Source organism: Parus major, unplaced genomic scaffold, assembly GCF_001522545.3.
Source record: "Parus major isolate Abel unplaced genomic scaffold, Parus_major1.1 Scaffold351, whole genome shotgun sequence".
In the NCBI taxonomy this organism is placed as follows: Eukaryota; Metazoa; Chordata; class Aves; order Passeriformes; family Paridae; genus Parus; species Parus major.
In genome coordinates, this window is record NW_015379287.1 from 38,751 (window position 1) to 56,131 (window position 17,381).

At 50.7% G+C, this 17,381-nt stretch overlaps 1 protein-coding gene, 1 long non-coding RNA gene and 7 other non-coding genes across 10 annotated transcripts in view; 2 read left to right on the forward strand and 7 right to left on the reverse strand.

Moving 5' to 3' along the window:
- The window catches only part of LOC107198860 (E3 ubiquitin-protein ligase TRIM7), a 9,223-nt gene extending 1,473 nt beyond the window's left edge, over positions 1 to 7,750 (reverse strand). The window contains exons 1-7 of the mRNA XM_015616102.3: positions 7,290 to 7,750; positions 6,646 to 6,741; positions 5,594 to 5,824; positions 4,111 to 4,133; positions 3,444 to 3,559; positions 2,703 to 2,738; positions 1 to 669 (exon numbers count right to left, since the gene is read on the reverse strand). The exon at positions 1 to 669 is cut by the window's left edge and continues 1,473 nt beyond it. Of these exons, the coding sequence (XP_015471588.2) occupies positions 155 to 669; positions 2,703 to 2,738; positions 3,444 to 3,559; positions 4,111 to 4,133; positions 5,594 to 5,824; positions 6,646 to 6,741; positions 7,290 to 7,706 (1,434 nt within the window). The 5' untranslated portion in view covers positions 7,707 to 7,750 and the 3' untranslated portion in view covers positions 1 to 154. The remainder of the gene's footprint in view (positions 670 to 2,702; positions 2,739 to 3,443; positions 3,560 to 4,110; positions 4,134 to 5,593; positions 5,825 to 6,645; positions 6,742 to 7,289) is intronic.
- Positions 7,636 to 8,929, forward strand: LOC117243781. 2 transcript variants are annotated; one of them, XR_004495678.1, is made up of 2 exons: positions 7,636 to 7,722; positions 7,950 to 8,929. It is a non-coding gene; the product is annotated as an uncharacterized LOC117243781 (long non-coding RNA). The 2 variants fall into 2 exon arrangements; XR_004495679.1 differs by having other exon boundaries at positions 7,643 to 7,722; positions 7,953 to 8,929.
- Positions 8,930 to 11,713: 2,784 nt separating this feature from the next.
- Positions 11,714 to 11,786, reverse strand: TRNAK-CUU. The gene has a single exon. It is a non-coding gene; the product is annotated as a tRNA-Lys (tRNA).
- A 1,716-nt stretch (positions 11,787 to 13,502) lies between these two features.
- TRNAK-CUU lies at positions 13,503 to 13,575 on the reverse strand. Its single transcript has one exon. It is a non-coding gene; the product is annotated as a tRNA-Lys (tRNA).
- A 502-nt stretch (positions 13,576 to 14,077) lies between these two features.
- TRNAE-CUC lies at positions 14,078 to 14,149 on the reverse strand. Its single transcript has one exon. It is a non-coding gene; the product is annotated as a tRNA-Glu (tRNA).
- Positions 14,150 to 15,412: 1,263 nt separating this feature from the next.
- On the reverse strand, positions 15,413 to 15,485 carry TRNAV-AAC. The gene has a single exon. It is a non-coding gene; the product is annotated as a tRNA-Val (tRNA).
- Positions 15,486 to 15,891: 406 nt separating this feature from the next.
- On the reverse strand, positions 15,892 to 15,964 carry TRNAV-CAC. The gene has a single exon. It is a non-coding gene; the product is annotated as a tRNA-Val (tRNA).
- A 767-nt stretch (positions 15,965 to 16,731) lies between these two features.
- Positions 16,732 to 16,803, forward strand: TRNAE-UUC. The gene has a single exon. It is a non-coding gene; the product is annotated as a tRNA-Glu (tRNA).
- A 468-nt stretch (positions 16,804 to 17,271) lies between these two features.
- Positions 17,272 to 17,344, reverse strand: TRNAV-CAC. The gene has a single exon. It is a non-coding gene; the product is annotated as a tRNA-Val (tRNA).
- Positions 17,345 to 17,381: the final 37 nt, after the last annotated feature.

Sequence of the window (17,381 nt, forward strand, 5' to 3'; positions counted from 1 at the left end):
CTCTGCTTCCACCTGTCCTGAAGACCCTCTTTGTGATGCTCTCCTGACCACCTGGTTGCCCATCCCCCAGCCCACGTCCCACCAAACCAGGCTGATTTGAGTCTTTTGAGCTCATCCAGGGGCAAAGCGCTTCCCTGGCACTCCCTGAGGCACCTCAGGGGCACAGTTTGATGTAGGTGACAGTGGAACAGACTGAAAAGAGGGGGAAGATCTTCTCCTGGAAGGCCACATTGAAGGTGAAGATGTGCTGCATGTTCTCAGCGTCATAGAAGGAAACCTCCTCACCCTCGTAGTCCAGGTACACCCGGACCCGGCTGAGCTTGTGGCTGAGGCACAGCGGGGTGCGCTGGGGTGAGGTGACGGCCCAGTAGCGGCCCCCATTCTGCTGCATGGCCCAGATCCCCTCCTCGGGGGAGAACTGCGTCAGCCCCTTCCTGCGGATGGACTCCTTGGCCACACCGAAGGCCCAGCCGTCCGACGGCCCCACCTCCACCTCCCAGTAGTGCCGCCCTGACTTGAAACCCGTGGTGGCCAAGACCCGTGAGTTGGTGTCGAAGCGCTTGGGGTTGTCGGGCAGCTCCTGCTTCCTGCAGCCCATCCGGACACTTTTGAGGTCAGCGGAGAGGATCAGCAGGTGGTTGGCTGAGTCGGGGTCCAGGGTCAGGTCCTCTGTTGGGGACAGCAGTGACAACTCAGTGAGGGTTTGAGCAATGAAAAGCCCAGCTCAGGGTGGGGGTTATCAGTTTCTGGACTAGCCCGGACCTCAATAACCCCAGCCCACACAGACACCCCACACTGACACCCCCATGGAAACCCCAAATCCCTCAAGTAGGGGTTGATCTCATGCTGCTTTCTGGTGAGAAATGGGGTGACAACAACACGAGGCCACCAGGAGCAAAGAACACCACAAAAGCACGTGCAGATAATTTGCAGTTATCCACGGCAAAGATGGGCCTTAGATCAAGAACACTTTTTCCACATAAACTGATTTTTTATCTTGGTTTCCAGCCCATCCACCCATGGGTGGGTTCCGCACTCTCCTGGCATCACAAATCACAGAGTTTTGATCCCCAAACCACCCCAAAGGCATCCAAATCCTTGTGGGAAGCCATGACCTAAGGGCATCTTTCCACCTGAAGCAGCCCAAACCAAACATGCGGGTGCAGCCTGGTCCTAACAGATTGTTCTTCCCCTTTCCAAACTCAGGCTTAGAGGAAACAATGAGTGACCTCAAATTGTGGTTGTAGTCAGCAAAGTCACCATGAATCCATGAGACACTTTGAGGGGAGTCTAAAATAGGGCCTCGGGAGCTGAAACACGGCAGGTGCCTCACCATAAAGGCCTTTGTGCTCTCCAAAATTCACAGATTTGGGTCAGGAATTGACACAAAAATTCCCCAAAAGAGGCACAGTGTGATTAAAAGCCTCACGGTGCTTCATAAAGGTGGGGAAAGTCATAACAAGGACAGGGAAGGCTGGGATCGTTTTTTCTTCAAAACTTAAGCATCAGGTTCCTCCAAAAAGTGAGAGTTGTCAAAAACCAGTATCTCCTGCATCAGAGATTGCAAATCCCACCAGCAAAACTGTGGGGAAACAGGTTGGACCGAGCCGATTTCATCACTGCCAATTTTTTTACAAGGTGTTTTCCATCCTCAGGCATCTCCAGACCCTGGAATTGTCAGGATTTGGGTTGAGGTTTAACCACAATGTCATGGGACAACACACAGCGAGTGACACCTCTGCACATGCACCCACCCCCCAGCATGCAGCGAGGGGCCTTTGGCTTCTCAGTGGTGGTCACCAGGTTTCTCCTTGTGCTTTCTGCCACCTTTTGGCATTTCCAGAGGTGTCTGGGTGTGCTGTTTGTGAGCAGAATCCTTGGAAAAGGTACAACCCATGGGTTGTCCTCCTTTGAGACCGCCGTGCTTGAGACCACAGCTTTAAAAGCAAAAATTGAGCTTTTTTCTTCTGAAAACTCTGCTCTGGGCACCTTCACACCAAGGGGGTGCGGATGGGATAGATTTTAATCTCAGGTCGAGCTCAGAGGGATGGGCTTGATCCCAGAATTCCTGCAGAGCCCGTTCTCAGGGGCTCATCTAGCATGGAAATTGTTTTTGGCTGGGTTTGCCCCTCAAATTCATGACCTCTCCAGTGAAGAGGAGTTAAATTCTTAATTAACTTCAAAAACAAGTTAAATTATGCTGGGATTTTATTTAAATTCTTAAATAACTTAAGGAATTAACCAAATTCTGCTGGGATTTAACTCCTCTGACTTCACACTGGAACAGATGCCGGAGCTCACAGCCTCCGTCCCAATTCCCTGGTGGAAACAGGAGCCCAGCAGAGCAAATTTGGCAGACTAAGAGCCAGTTGTGGCTCAGAATGGTTTTTTGGTCTCAACTCTATGGGTTTGTTAAGTGCAAACAGGCAGAGAGGACCTGGCTGAGCTGTCAGATCCCCGGCGTCAATTAGAAAAATCGGCTTTGGGCTCTGGAGCTGAGCAGGCTGGATCTGGAAATCATCGAGAGAAAAGAAATTAAGGAAAAAAAAAAAGAAAGAAAAAAAGAAATCTAGAGTGTGGTTTCCTTTTTTTTTTTTTTTTTTCCTCTTCCTTTTTGTCCCACTCTCTTTGGCTTTGCAAAATACAACCACAATTTTGAGTCTTTGCTTCGGGCACTATGTGTGAAATATCATCTTTTTTACCTTTTTCACCTCTTCCCAGCTCGTCCTGCAGGTGTTCTGAAAAGGAGGAAAGACGGGGGCATGAATGGTGACACCCAGAGAGACAATGGATCCCCAAGTCTCCTTTATGGGACTGTGGCACCAAAGCAAGCTGAGGATGGACCAGCACAACAGGGGAGAACCCCTGTTAAATATATTTAATTTTCATTAAAAACCCCCTTCTGGGCATGAAGAAAACACAAGATTTATTTAAACCACATTTATCATGCCCTGCCACATCTCCGCCTCAGGAATTTCAAGCCCTGAGCACATCCTTGAAGCCAGTTCTTGCCCCAGGGTGTAATTTCCATTTAGAAATGATTCAGTTTTTTCTCTTCTAGAGCTGTTCTTTTTGGTGCATTTTGCCTTTCCAGCTCTCTCAGCACCATCTCATGGTTTCCTGCTTTGCTGCAAACCCAGGGCTTGGCAATTTCAGCATGAAACTCCTTGAAATTAAAGTTTTTATTGCACCAAAACTGATGTCCGCACTCAGATATTCCCCTCTTTAAAACAACCCCACATTTCCTTCCCCATCTAGGACGAATTTCTTCCTGCTCATGCCCATCTCCAGAATGAGAACAAGGATCTCCAGAATCCCTTTCCAACTGATTTCTGCTCCAGTTTTGGTCGCCAGGAGGCCTCGAGCAGCACCCCAGGCACTCCCACCCCTCCCTGCCAGTGCCAGGAAAATCCAAAGATTATTTTTAAACCTTTTCCACCCACCTCGGAATTTCTTCAAGACCTTCTCAAGGACAACAGTTTTGATGGAGAAGTTGCAGACGTGCATCTTCATGTCGGTGCAGACGGGGATGGGCTTGTGGCACTTCACGTCGTCGCTCCTGCCAAGGGAAAGGGAAAAACAATGAGGAAATTGTTGATATTCCCCCATTTCCATCGCCATTTGCCACCAATGCTCCTGCCCCATCTTCCCCAGAGGATCTTGCTGAAATTTCACCCTCCTTGGGGCGAGGAAATCAGCATTTAAGTGTGGATTTTGGGGCTCCTCTGAGGTGATGGGGGGACTTTTTTGGGTAAACCCCCAAACCCACCACCCCTCCCTCCTGACAGCTGCTCCTGCTGCAGCTCCAGTGTAATTTTTGGAGCTTGGTGATGCCTGAACCGCAGTTCAGCTGGGCAAACTGTGTGTGAGCAAAAAAAAAAGGAATCTGGGGGTTCTGGTCTCCCTTGACGCTTGGAGAAGCCCACTGGGAGGAAAAAGACACTATGAAAATCAGATTTCCAAGAAGCTGGAGGAGACCCAGGGCTTGCAGAGAGTGGGAGGCAAATTCCATCCTTCCCGGTGCCTCCCTCTGGAGTGTGGACATTGACCTCCAGACAGGATGGGGAGGAGTGGAAGCCTGAAGGCATCAGGGAGAGCAGAATTCCATACCTGCTTATGACATCCATCACATCCTGGAAAGGAAAAAGAGAGACTGGGTGAAATCCCTGTGCTCCGGCCCCCCACAGAGAGACTCCCACTCATCAAACCCAGCCAAGATGTCCATCCCTGGGAGATGTGGCCAGCAGGTGTGGATTCATCCCTCAGGTGTTGGATTCCAGCTCTGGTAGGTGACATTCCCACCAAATCCCATCCCGCTCCCCGCAGCACCTCCCAGCCTCGCTGCTCCGGGGGAACCTTCCCCAAGGCTCATCCACAATTCTCCAGCCTCATGGAATGTGCCTGTTTTAGGCTGGAAGACACCTTCCCAGGCCTCTCATCCTCCCCCTGCTCCGAGCAGGTTGTCCAGGTGAGTTGGGAGGATCTCCACGTGACCTAAAAATCTCCCCAGTTCTTCTCCCAGCGTTTGGCTGGCGCTGTGAACCCACACGTGGGCACCTGGTAGCCTCGGGGATGTTTATGGGGTCTCCCTGCTGGTCTCCCTCTTCTGTCAACCCAGCTCATGTGAAGTGTTGAGGGGTGGGAGGTACCTGCAGGTACTCCCTGCCCAAGAGCTACCTGCCATAAACTGGGCAGCTTTGCACCTCGATGTCTCCACATTTTCTGGACTCCTGCAGTCTAATCACCCCCAAGAAAAGCCTGGGATGCCTCTCATGCCTCAGATGGACAAGGAAATTATTTTCCCTCAGGCAGGGTGGATCATGGAGGTGATTTAAGGTTCAAATACACTCAATAAAGTTGCAACACCACAAACAAACAGCAAACTGAGCCATTATTTGCTCATTCTGGTGCCCTTAAAACACATTCCAGAGCCCACACAAAGCCAGAATAACCTTCCAGGGGCTGAAAAAGGACCCTGAAGCCAGCCCAGAGTTCCCAACCTGCTTTTAATTAAATACCAACTATTGTTCTGGGGTGTTTTTCGTGGGCACCAGCACCGTCTGCACAGAGACCACGTGGGGTGAATTTCCACCCACAGCCAAGTCCTGAAACCGTCTGCAAATATTGACAGCACCCAGAATACAGCCTGGGAGGGAATTTAACCCTGTGCAGGTCTGGGGGAGCCACCAGCAGAATCTGCTCAATTCAATAAAAACAAGCTCTTGCCATTAGGGATGGGGAAAAGAGCTGTGGGACTTCAGGATTTCAGGCACCCTGGGGTGGTTTTCCCAGCCTGGAAAGAAGAGTTTGGCCTAAATCAGCTCTGAACACCTTGAAACCAAGGGCGTGGGGGTACTAGAAAGGTCCAGAAAAGTTCAATGGGGGAAAAAAAATGACAAAAGTTGAAGCAGACACTCTGTTCCAGGTTATTCCTCAGCCAGAGAGAGCTTGGGGCACTCAGACACCTCCTTGCACCATCCACTCATTAAAGACAGAATAAAAAAATGACTTTTACCCCCGAAACACCTCGATGGGATCCTTAAAAACACTGAAAAAGGAGGAATAAGGTTGTGACTAGGACCTGACATCTCACCTTGAGGAACTCAAGCATGGGCTGCTGGATTTTCTCCTCCAGCTCGGTGATGAGCTTGTTGAGGAGCGTGATCTCCTTGGAGAGGTCAGTGATGTTCTCGTTCTGCCTCTTAGAAATGTTCTTTTCCATCTTCTCCAGCTGCCCCAGCAGGATGTGCTCCTGGTCATGCAGGAACTGCCGCAGCCGCTCGAAGTCTGAGAGCAGCTTCTGCCGGTCGCTCTCAATGGTTTTCTGGGAACGAAACACAGCAAAAACAGGATTTCAGGAGAGAGACTGGGGGCCTTTCCTTTGGGGAGGGGTGAGGAATCTGGGTAGCATTCCCGGACAGAAGCCTTGGGAAGCGCTGGGGGTGGGAGAGTCAAGTCCCTGCCCATTAGGATCTCTTGTTCCTCAGCTCTGCCACCATCCCAGCTCCTGCTGGGTTTGGCATCGCAAACACCCCGATTCCCATCTGGGACAGAACCCAGGGGCAAACGGGAACATTTTGCTCCAGGAAACGCTGCCTTTGGCACCATGAGGCATTTCAGTTGCTTCACTCCAAATTGTCCTTCAGCACAGGTCCAGCAGGTCCCCCAAAGAAGGGCCCTTCATGTCTTTGGCATCACACCTGACCCTGGGGCTTGGGGCAGGCTGGGCTGTGTCCAACCACACCAGCCACCAAAATAACAGGGAATTGCAGTGGTGTTAAAAACACCCAGGGGTGGTACAGCAGCAAGGTAGGCAAGGGTGGCTCAGTGGGTTTTGTCCTTCAAAAAAGCCCCTCAAAGCCACTCGTCTTGGGGGGGATGGTCTGGGAGAGAAATTATTTTCAGTGGGCTGAGTTTTTTTCCTTTCTATTGCCACAGGGATGACGTGCTGAGGGAAGGGTGGAGGAGACCCCCGGGGCCAGCCCTGCTCCAGCACCATCCCCGAGGTCTGCTGAGGCTCTGGCTGATAGTGGTGGGGCCAGGAGGAAGGAGAAAACCATGCCTTCCCCTTTTTCGGGCATTGGGGCGGGCGGTGGTTCCTCACCCCTCTCCAGCCTTCCCTCACCACCCCCTCCTGGGACGCACCAGCAGCTCCTGGGTTTTCTTATCGTCGTTCACTTTGAACTCCAGCAGCTCCTGCCGCTCCTTCCTCAGGAAATCCAAGCGCTCCTGGATTTTCTCCTGGAAACAAAAAGAAGAGGATGTTGCCGGTGTTGCTTTCTCTCCTCTGCCTGCGGGATTTGCTCTTTGTCAGGTGGGATGGGGAGGGAGGGGAACACGGGATGTGCTCGCCGGGAAATCCCTCTGGCCCAGCTCCGCCCCGCCGGCGCCTCAAGGACCACCAGAACCCCTCCCCAAAGAACGGAACGGAGGACGCCGGGGACGGGACATGCCCTGTTCCCATCGGCTCCTGGCACAGGCAAAGGTCAGCCCGACTTTAATCAACTTCGCTTATCTCTGGAAGCTCTCCCAGCCCCCAGATGGCCGCGGGTGTTTGGCTCCGTCAGCAGTTCCCCTCCCGGCGAGGTGAATCCGTCCCAGAAACCAGGGAAACGCAGGAGAGGGGTGCGCACATCCAGAGAGGGCACCTTCTCCCAGCTTTTTGGGAGGCTGGGAAGCACCGCCAGCTCTTCGGGAGGGCGTTTGAGCGAAGCAAAGCCGGGTGACACCGCGGGGACAAACGCAGCTCCCGTGGCGGGACGCACGGACGGACGGACGGACGGACAGACCTTGTACTCCTCGGAAGCCTCGTCCACGGGCACCACGGCGTGGGGCCGGTGCTCCCGGGACCTGTCGCACACCACGCAGATGGTCCTGCGGTCGTCCTTGCAGTAGAGCTTCAGCGCCTCCCGATGCTTGGGGCAGAGCCCGTCCTCCTGCGCGCCCTTGGCCCCGCGCAGCGTGAACTGGCTGATGATCTCGGACATGTTCGCCAGCTGCCGGTTGGGGCGGAAGCTTTGCTGCTGGAAAACCTCACGGCACTGCGGGCACGGGAAATCCATCTCCAGGTCCTTCCAGCTCTTGACGATGCACGCCCGGCAGAAGTTGTGCCCGCACTCGATGGACACGGGGTCCTTGAAGAACTCCAGGCACACGGAGCAAGTGGCTTCGTCCTGGAGGTTCCCGGGCAGGAACACGGCTGCCATGGCCTCTCTCCTGCGGGTGAGGAATGGTTTTAGCTGGGCTGGAACAGGAATGCCTGGCGCCCGGCCCCGCGGGGGCGGTGCTCTTCCAGGAACGCGACCGCTGCCCGCGGTCACTCCCGCAGTGTCCGGTTTCTCCAGACCAGGGACGGAGACCTCGGCTCTGGGGAAAGCAGGAACGCTGCCCTCTGCTCCCCACAAATCCTGGGCTTCCTGACTATTTTTTTTTTTTTTTTCTCCTTTCAGCAGGGAGGTGGGAAGAGGAAAATCTTTTGGGATACCCTCCCGTTTGGGGATGTCATCAGCTCTGGATGGAGCTGATTTATGGCTGAGCTGCTGCTGAATCTGAGCCCTGGGGCTTGTGTGGAGCAGCTGCTCCAGGCTCAGATCCAGGGAAACATCTGAGCCTTCGTTAAAGTCCTGTGCTGCCCCTGAAACTTCGGTTAGGGACTCAGATGACCTGGTTGTGCTCCAGGGCTCATCAGGGGCCATAAAAAGCAACAGGGGAAAGGGAATACAACGAGGATGCAAAGCCCTCGTCAAGATCTCTGGGTGAGTTTCCTGAATCCATAAAGATCACGCTCGGGATTGGAGTCCTGCACCTCAAAAGAAAGTAGCCTTGGTCTACAAGAAATATTTTGTGGCGGTTTGGAGGTCATGCATTAAATGGAAATGATAATTAAAATGCATATAATTTTTCCGTGACAGGGGTTGTCCATAGCGTGGTGGTTTCCACCTGAGACTTCACCGAGCTCTTGTCATGGCAAGCTGGGACAGGAGGGAGTGACAGTCACCCGGTTACTGAGGGGTTCATGTTACCATGGACTGGGAAACGTGGGATCCTCTAGAGAGCGATTTGTCTTCTCCTAATGAGGACCTGAAATCAGATCGAGTGATCCATAAATTCTGACTTGAAAGCCAGCCCCTGCTGATCCAACACCTCTGAATCTTGGACACATCTGGAGCTGTGACAGGGAGGGACAAATCCCAGCCCCAGAGGTTCTGCTGGGAACTTGAGGAATTAATGAGCAAAAACAGTCCTGAAATTGTCCTGCAGAGCATTACAACTGTGCATGTTTATCGGCCCCTTCTTATATATTTATATATTTTTATATGTTTATATATATTTATATCACTCCATATGGAAGAATTCCTTCTCTCCTACCTTCCGCTTCTTTTGATCTGTAAATAAACACGAAGAAATCGTGTGTATTTTTCTTATTCCACACATTTTCCCTCACGTTTCTGCAGTGAGGGGATGAGATGGCACCTGTGAGCTGGAGGTAAATCCACACCCCAACCCAGGGATGTACAACCAGCCAAGGAAAGGAGCAAGACCCCCCCCCCCCCCCCGACAGAAGCTGCGGGCAGCCTGGTGGGAAGAACAAGGAGAACGAGCTGGGTGCAGGGAAGGAAGGGACAGAGGGACAGGCGCATCCCAAGCCCTCCCAGTGTCCCCGGCTGCCCCCGCGTACCTTGGAGCGGAGGCGTCGGAAAGGGGCGTCCTCCCAAACCGCCCGAATCGCCCGGGATTTTGCGTCGGGACGGGTCTAGAGGGGGCCAGCTGGGCAGCGAGCCGGGTCGCCGCGGGGTCCCAGCGGGACGGGGTCCGTGGCAGCCGCTCCGCCGAGCTCCGGCGAAGGAAACCGGCCGCGGCCGCGGCTGCCTCGGACATCGCGGCACCCCTCGAGCTCCGGTTCCTTGCCGGCTCGCGGGTGCCCCATTTGTCCCCTCTGTCACCACCACCCCCTCCTCCGTCTCACTTACCATTCTTTCCCCTCCCCCATTGCTTCTATCCTGGGCACCCACCGAGGTCTTTCCCTCCTCCTCCTCCTCCTCCTCCTTCCCTGGCGCTCCGGCTCTGCTCCTCTCCTCTGTGCCAAAGCTCTTTTCCCTGCCCACCGCCAGAATCGCATTTCCAGCACCTCCCTCCACCTGTCCCCAAGTCCGGACTTTCTCGCCCGGATCTCGGCAGCCCTTTAACCCTCTCCAGGAAGCTCATCCTTCCTTTCAGAGGCTCAGCGGGGCTGGGGAAGAAGCAAAGCTTTTCACCCCTCTTCCCAAACAGTCAAAAAATTACTAATCTCGCTGCTCATCTTTGTGGGAAAAGAGCAGGAACGTCTGCTGTGGGGCATCTCCCACCTGCCACAGGTGTGTTGGTCAGGTAAGGAGTGCTTGGGACTCCCAAGCCGACAGGAGGAGGGGGAAAATAAAAGGAAAATGCAAGTGAGTCCTTGACAGATAAATATCTATTGCCTATAAGTAGATAGATCAATGAATGTCTACTGGATACACACATACTTTATTTCCCCTGGCTTCCAGCAGCTCCCTGATACTGCTCTCCCAAAATTCCCAGCCAGGAACTTCCCAGCCCCGCCCTGGAGGGAAAAAACCAAAACCCGGGATGCGACCAGGAGGAGGGTCCTTGCCTCGTCCTTGGGGTTTGGGTGTCAGGATCGTGTTCGGGGCCACCAGCTGCTCCCAGACCACCAGGAATGCTGAGTCTGGACAGCTGGAAAGCGAAGAGGCTGCCTGAGGCAGGGAAACAAGGACACGAGCCAGATCCAGCCGCCTGTGCCGAGCCTGAAGGTTTATTTTAGACCTGAGACTAAATCAAGGTGCACAGCGGGAGCCTGGCGGGGCCCGCCGTCCCCACTTGCGAGCGATGAGCATTCGGGATTCCTTCGAGGAGCGTCGGATCGCGCCAGGATCCCGGTCCTGCCCCCAGCGCGGGTCAGTCCGTGGGCTCCTCGCCCCACTCCTCGTTGCAGAGGTCGGTCTCGCAGCAGGAATAGCGGGAGGTCAGGCGGGACTCGGCGTCGGACGCCCGCTCCCGGCCGCAGTTCAGGGCGGAGGTGCAGCCTTGCTGGTAATAAAGGGTCACCTTCCCTGCAGGGGAGATGAGAACGCCACAAGCACCGTAAAAATCAGACTTTGGGCTTTGAGGAGAAACCAAGGTCTGAAATGTACCCCCCAAATCAAGTCACAGCTTGATTTGATTAAGAGAAAAAGAAAATCAGGAGATGCGCCCACAGAGACAGCCCCTGCCCCCCGGCTTCTTTGGAAGGGAAAGTCTCCCCTTGGCTTAAATGCGACCTCTTAAAATTTTTTTGGGACAGCGATCTGTGGAGAGGATGAACTCGATCTCTCCCATCCTCCCTTTCCCTGCAGCTTTGTCTCCCCATCCTCACTCATCCACAGGAGCAGTTTGGTTTCCCAGGGACGGGAAGAACCTTCCTGAAGGAGAGGATGGGGAAAGCCAAGAAAGCCCGCAGCTAACGCACCCAGGGTGGTTTTGATGAGGGCACACTTCTCCCGGCGCTCGCAGGTGGTCACGTTGGCGCCCCTGAAGCACCCGACCAAGGGGATCTTGTACTTGCAGACGTGGCATCGAAGAGCCTCAGCTGCAGCAGAGGAGAAAAAATGGGATGAACTTCGGGAAGAGCCGGGGAGAATCCTGCCTCGGAGGCTGGGATGACACTGGGGACCGGCTGGGGAGGGTCCACCGTTAAAAACCCGATTTATTCCCCGCTCACCGACTCCGACGCACAGGACGAGGCTCAGCCCCAGCAGGAGCAGCTTCATCGTGGAGCAGGTCCTGACTTCCATCCGCTTCCCAGCCCGGCCCGGCGCTCCCTGGAATGAGAACGGCTCAGGAATTCATCTCTGCAACGAGTTCCCTCCGTGCTCAGCCCTGGAGTAGGGTGGGGAAAAAAACCAGCCGGGGAAAAACCCTCCCGCTTCTTTTGTTTTGTGCCTTTTGGGGCAAAAAGAGCAGAGAAAAGATCGATTTGCCTAAAAAAATGAAATACGGGGAATTCTGGAGATTTTAGTGGTTGTGGTTCCAGGACAGGAACATCCCATGGAAATAAAATTATTTAATGAGGAAAAAAGGCACTTCACTGCCAAAGGTGCTGAGACACAGCGCCGGCAACTGAACCCAATATTTGGGTAAATAAAAGGAAAAAAGATCAGATTCCGGTGAATAAAGGGATAAAAGAGATATTCATCGCCCAACGTGGGGCTCGAACCCACGACCCTGAGATTAAGAGTCTCATGCTCTACCGACTGAGCTAGCCGGGCTCCTGAGCGTGTCCTCTTTTCACTGTTTTTTCACTGAAAACATAAATTTTATCTGTTTCTTTGTAGAATGTCCAATTACCTAAAAATTAAACCGGTTTCTCTTTTATGAAATATAAAAATAAGAGTGAGAAATATAAAAGCATAGAATATAAGACTACGTAGAAATAGTATATTTGTACATTATAATATGGTACATATTTATGTGCTATAAATATACTTTATTTATATATTATACTAGATGATGTACTTATATATTTTATATGTATTTATACATAAATTAGGTACCATATAATTTTTTTTCACATCCTTTTGTATTATTATTTCTACTTTATATCAAATTATATATCTATTTTATATATATGTAAGTATATTAAAATACATATATATAACATCTTTTATATATTAAAAATAAGGCTGGTCATAAAAATGTGCGTAAAAATCCCTGTTCCCCGGGAAGTTCGAAGAGATGTTGGGATGATGCCGAGCGCACAAGAACAAGCCCAGAAATCCCCGGAAAGCCCCGGTGCCGGTCCCTTACCCAGCTGTCCTCTCCTCAGGGCTCCCGGAGCCCGCGGCCCCGCGCTGCCTTTATCCCCGCGCTGCCCTCGGGGCCTGAACGACCCCGCATCCCTCGGGAGACGCCGTCCCCTGGGAACAATGCTCGGGAACACCTGGACAAACACCGGGACACGCGGTCACCGCCCCGGGGCCGCTCCTGGAGCCCCGCGTCCCAAAGGGGAACCGGCCCCCAGACCCCCCAAACCGCGCGGATTCGGGAAACGGGGATGGAGCCGGGCCCGGAGCGCCCATGGATGCCCTCACCGCGGGGTTTGGACTTCATTAATGACAGGGATAATTAGCACGTGATTAATTCCCCTGCCTCCCTGCTCGGAGTTATTCCCAAGGCCTTTGGTGCCAACCCCGTCCCTGTGTTTGTGCAGCTGCCCAGGAGGTACCGGGACCTTCCCGAGCGTGAAATTCCTGGTGTCAGTCCAAGCCCTCCTTTTTGGGGCTCAAATCCTCATTTCTAAGTTCCAAACCCCCCCTTTTCGAGCACAACCCCCATTTTTTACTGCAAACCCCCTCGGATTTAGGGCATAATCCCTCATTTCCGAGTTTTTGGCTTTATCCCAGTTAGATTGGTGGTTTTTGTCTGTTGCTTTGTGGGGTCTTGTTAACTACTACTAAAGGTTAATTATAAAGAGATAGAATAATAATTATTATTATTCTATTATTAAAAGTTAAAATAAATTATAATTTTTAAAGGAATAATAGTTGAGAACAAAATAATTTCAAAATGGAATAATCTGATAATAATTTCTGAAAGGAACGATAATTTTCACAGAATAAAAATAGGAAAACCTGGCATAATAATTCTAAAAGGAATTATGATGATGATGATGGTGATTGATGATGATGAGAAAAATAAAGGGAAAATAATTTAAAAGGTAACAGGAATTTGAAAAGTAAAGATAATTTCAAGAAGGAGTGATGTTTTCTTAAAGAATAAAAATAGTATAAACTGGAGTAATCTTTCAAAAAGGAATAATTCTATAATTAATAATAGTAATAACAGTAAAAAAAATAATTAAATAAGAATTAAAAAATTAAAATAGCTAAGGAAAGGAATAATAGTTTAAAGAATGTATTGCAACAAAAAAAAAAAAAGCGTTTAAATTATATTTGGGTACATAAATGGGAAAAGGGAAGTTATGCCGCCCAACGTGGGGCTCGAACCCACGACCCTGAGATTAAGAGTCTCATGCTCTACCGACTGAGCTAGCCGGGCTCCTGGCACCCCCTTCTGCAGCGGCTCAAGGAGCCCAAATCCCGGCTGGGAAATTGGGATTTTCTGGGAGATCCGGCAGAGGATGCCGCCTCTCGCGCTGCTTCTTCTTGGGTTTTTTTAAAATCATAAAACCCAAAGCGTTGGCCCCTTGTTAAAGCACTTTTCCCCTTTCTAAAATTATTATTAATTATTCCCTTTTCAATTATTATTCCCTTTTTCAAAAGTTATCCACCCTTTATTCACCCTTTTTTTCCGAATTATTGTTCGCTTTTCCACATTACTGTTCACGATTACAAATTATTGTTGCCTTTTGCGATTTATTTCCCTTTTTCAATTTTTTAATATGTTGCTCAGTGAAGATGGAGCTGGGGCAGGTGGAAGGGCAAGCCTTCCGGGAAAGGAGAGGCACAAGAAAGAGGAGGGGGTATTTTGTGGGTTAGGAGATATTAAATTCTGGACGGATATGAAAAAACAAAAGGAATTTTTTGGACAAAACAGCTTCTTCCCTGACCGGGAATCGAACCCGGGCCGCGGCGGTGAGAGCGCCGAATCCTAACCACTAGACCACCAGGGAGCTGCGTATGGGCTTTAATCTACCAAAACACGAGCTAGACAAAAGATTTTGGGTTGAATTCGGGGAGAAAAGGGTCTCTGCTTGTTTTCTCCCCTTTTTTCCCTACCCTCCAAAGGGTAAAATCCTCCCGGTTTAACCCGTTCCAACCCATCCTTGGCTCATCATCCACGCTGGCTCCTGCTCAGCGGCTTCTCAGGCGCCTGGGAGCTCAGAAATTACCCCCCAAAAAAGCACTTTTTATCCCCAGCCAGGACACCCTGTCCCAAACTACACTAGAATTGGGCAGTTTTCCCAGTTCTCCAGAGGTGGGACTCATCTCCATGTTTTCGACACAGAGGGAAAACACTCCAGAATCCAGCGGCTCCCCCTTTCTGTGGAGGAGAAAAAGCAGATTATGGACATTCTAGCAGCTCCACAAACCCGGGAGGAGCTGCGGGTGACGCTGCTGGGAAGCGATCAGTCCAATCCTTGGGTTTCACGAGGATTTTGGATCATTTTATTGATTTTTCCCGATTTTTCCCTTCAAATCCAAGCACACCGCACCACGGATAAGGAAATATCAGCCTGGATCTGCTAGAGCAACGGGAATAAAAGCGGAGGAGGATGAGGAGGATGAATTCCCACAGGAAAAACCTTGCCATTCAGCCTGCCCGGCTCTCTTAACACCCGAATTTATGGAATAAGGGGAAATATGGAGCCAAGAGCTCTGACGAAACACGGCCGAGCGGGAGGGTGTTGAATGCGGAATTTTGGCTGCTATTCCAGGTCAAGAACAAACAATTCCATCCAGGAGCAGGAACGCGTGACTGCCACGCCTCCTCCTCTCCCCCTTCACACAATACCTTTTTCTTTTTTTTCCCCGGAGCTTGTCCTGGGGATGAACGAACCCAAAATGTTTTGAGGGAAGGGAGGGGAGTCGTTGCTTGGTTTTGACACAGGGGAATGGCTGGATTTGAACGTTATAAAATCTTTTTCCACCCTTTCCTCTCCATCTTGGCCGGGGACGGACAAAGGCGGGACTTGACGGTGCAGCGGGATTGAAATGCGAATCATCCCTTTCTGCACCTTTGATAATTTGATTTTTTTTAACAATTTCTCCTCTGGGAAGCAAACACAAGAAATGATGGATGTAGAAGAAGCCGGGAGCAAATCTGCCACCCCACCCCAGCAGCTCAGAACCCCCTCAAAATAACCCTGAAATTAAACCCCAGCTAGCGAGCGGGTGGAAAAGGGAGTTAATTACACCCCCCCAAAAAAACCACGTGTTTCTGCCTGGTTTCGAACCAGGGACCTTTCGCGTGTTAGGCGAACGTGATAACCACTACACTACAGAAACACGGGGGTCTTAATTCCAGGGAATTACTTTGGTGCGAATTAACAGGAAAAAGGTTTATTTTCTCTTTTTCCGGCTGTGGTGTCTACATCCCTTGGCCCTTCTTTCCCTTCCTCGCTTGGAGGCTTTTTTCCCGATACCCACCCGAGTCCCTCCCGAGGCTGCACAAGACCAAGAGCCCCCCAAAACGCCCCCGTTTGGATCATCGGAGGAGGAATTCCCTGATTAAAACTATTTCAGACCCCCCAAAATACAGGAGTGACGCTCATCCTGCAAGGTTAAACTTCTTCCCAACTGGCCAAAGCTAAACCGTCACCGTGCCCCACAAAACGACCCAAATCCCATCAGGCCTGTAAAAGTAGCGGAGGAAGAACCCGAAAAAAAAAAAAAAAAAAAAAAGAAATCCTGCTGTTTCTGCCCGGTTTCGAACCGGGGACCTTTCGCGTGTGAGGCGAACGTGATAACCACTACACTACAGAAACCGCACGGCGGGCGCTCTTTGCGCCTTTTCTGGAATATCGAGAAGCCAGATTTCCTCTGTGGATCCTCCCGAATATCGCTAAAACCTTACGAGAAAAGCTTCCCTCGTCCTTCTGGATTCCGTTATCGCTTTTGACCCTTATCGCCTTTCATTCATTCCCTTATCGCTTTTCATTCGTTCCCTTATCCCTTTTAATTCCAGCGGCGTTTGAGAGGTTGCGCTGAAGGACGGAAATAAAGGAAAGCATCAGGGAAATGCTTCAACACCCACAAAAATTGTCCCGAAATCGGTGAGTTTTGCCTGATTCCGAACCAGGGAGCTTTCGCGTGAAATCACGGACAGGCGACATTGGGGTCGAGGACAGGGGCGACCCCGAGGTTAAAAATTATGATTTTTGAAGAATTCAGTCGTTTTCAGAGTGTGTTTCCTAATAGGGAAATGAATCCGGGCCACGGCCGTGAAAACAACGGATCCTCACCACTAGACCACCGGGGAAGACAATTCCTATTATTTAAAGTAATTTTTTCTATTTTTATTTATTTTATTTTATCGTGTCATTTTTAATGCTTCCCTGGTTTTGAATGAATCGTTTATTATCTTGAATTATTATTTGGGGGATTTTAAAATTAATTTTGCATTCTCCATGATATTTTTCTATTTTTCCGAGCCCGGAGCGAAGCGGTGTCCTGGGCCCGATGGGAAGAGGCGGCTTTGGCTGGCTGGATGTAAAAAATCGCTGGGAATGGTGAAATTTGGGGGAAAAGCAGCTCCCTGGTGGTCTAGTGGTCAGGATTCGGCGCTTTCACCGCCGCGGCCCGGGTTCGATTCCCGGTCAGGGAAAAAGCTGTTTGTATTTTCCTAAAGTCAAAGTAATCTCTCCAGTTCCCGTCGTTTTTTTTCCGGTGGATTTGTAGCTCAAGATAGGAAGCGGCGACTCCAAATAATCCATTAAATATTAACGAATTTGAGCCACTCCTGCGACAATCGTATTCCCACACTTCCCTCGGAGTGATATTTTTGAAGATGTTTGTTTTTTGGGGGGAGACACTGAAGCTCGTAGGGGCTTCTGCTCAAAAAGGTTTGCCCACAAGGCAACTAAATTTGTCCATGGATAAACTGGAATAAACCTCTTCTGGGTTATAAACACGCATTTTTACCAGCGCCAGGGAAAGGAGTAAAAATTAAATAGTTCGCTGCTATAAGTACACTTTTTAATTTTTTTGGTTTGTTTGTTTGCCAGCATCGCCATGAAGGAATTTGGAAGAATGTTGAGAGACGAAAATAATTAAAAATAGCATTTGAGGGTGCTGTTTCTGCCCGGTTTCGAACCGGGGACCTTTCGCGTGTGAGGCGAACGTGATAACCACTACACTACAGAAACGCTCCGTGCTCCAAGCTCCGCCCCTTCCAGCCTCAAA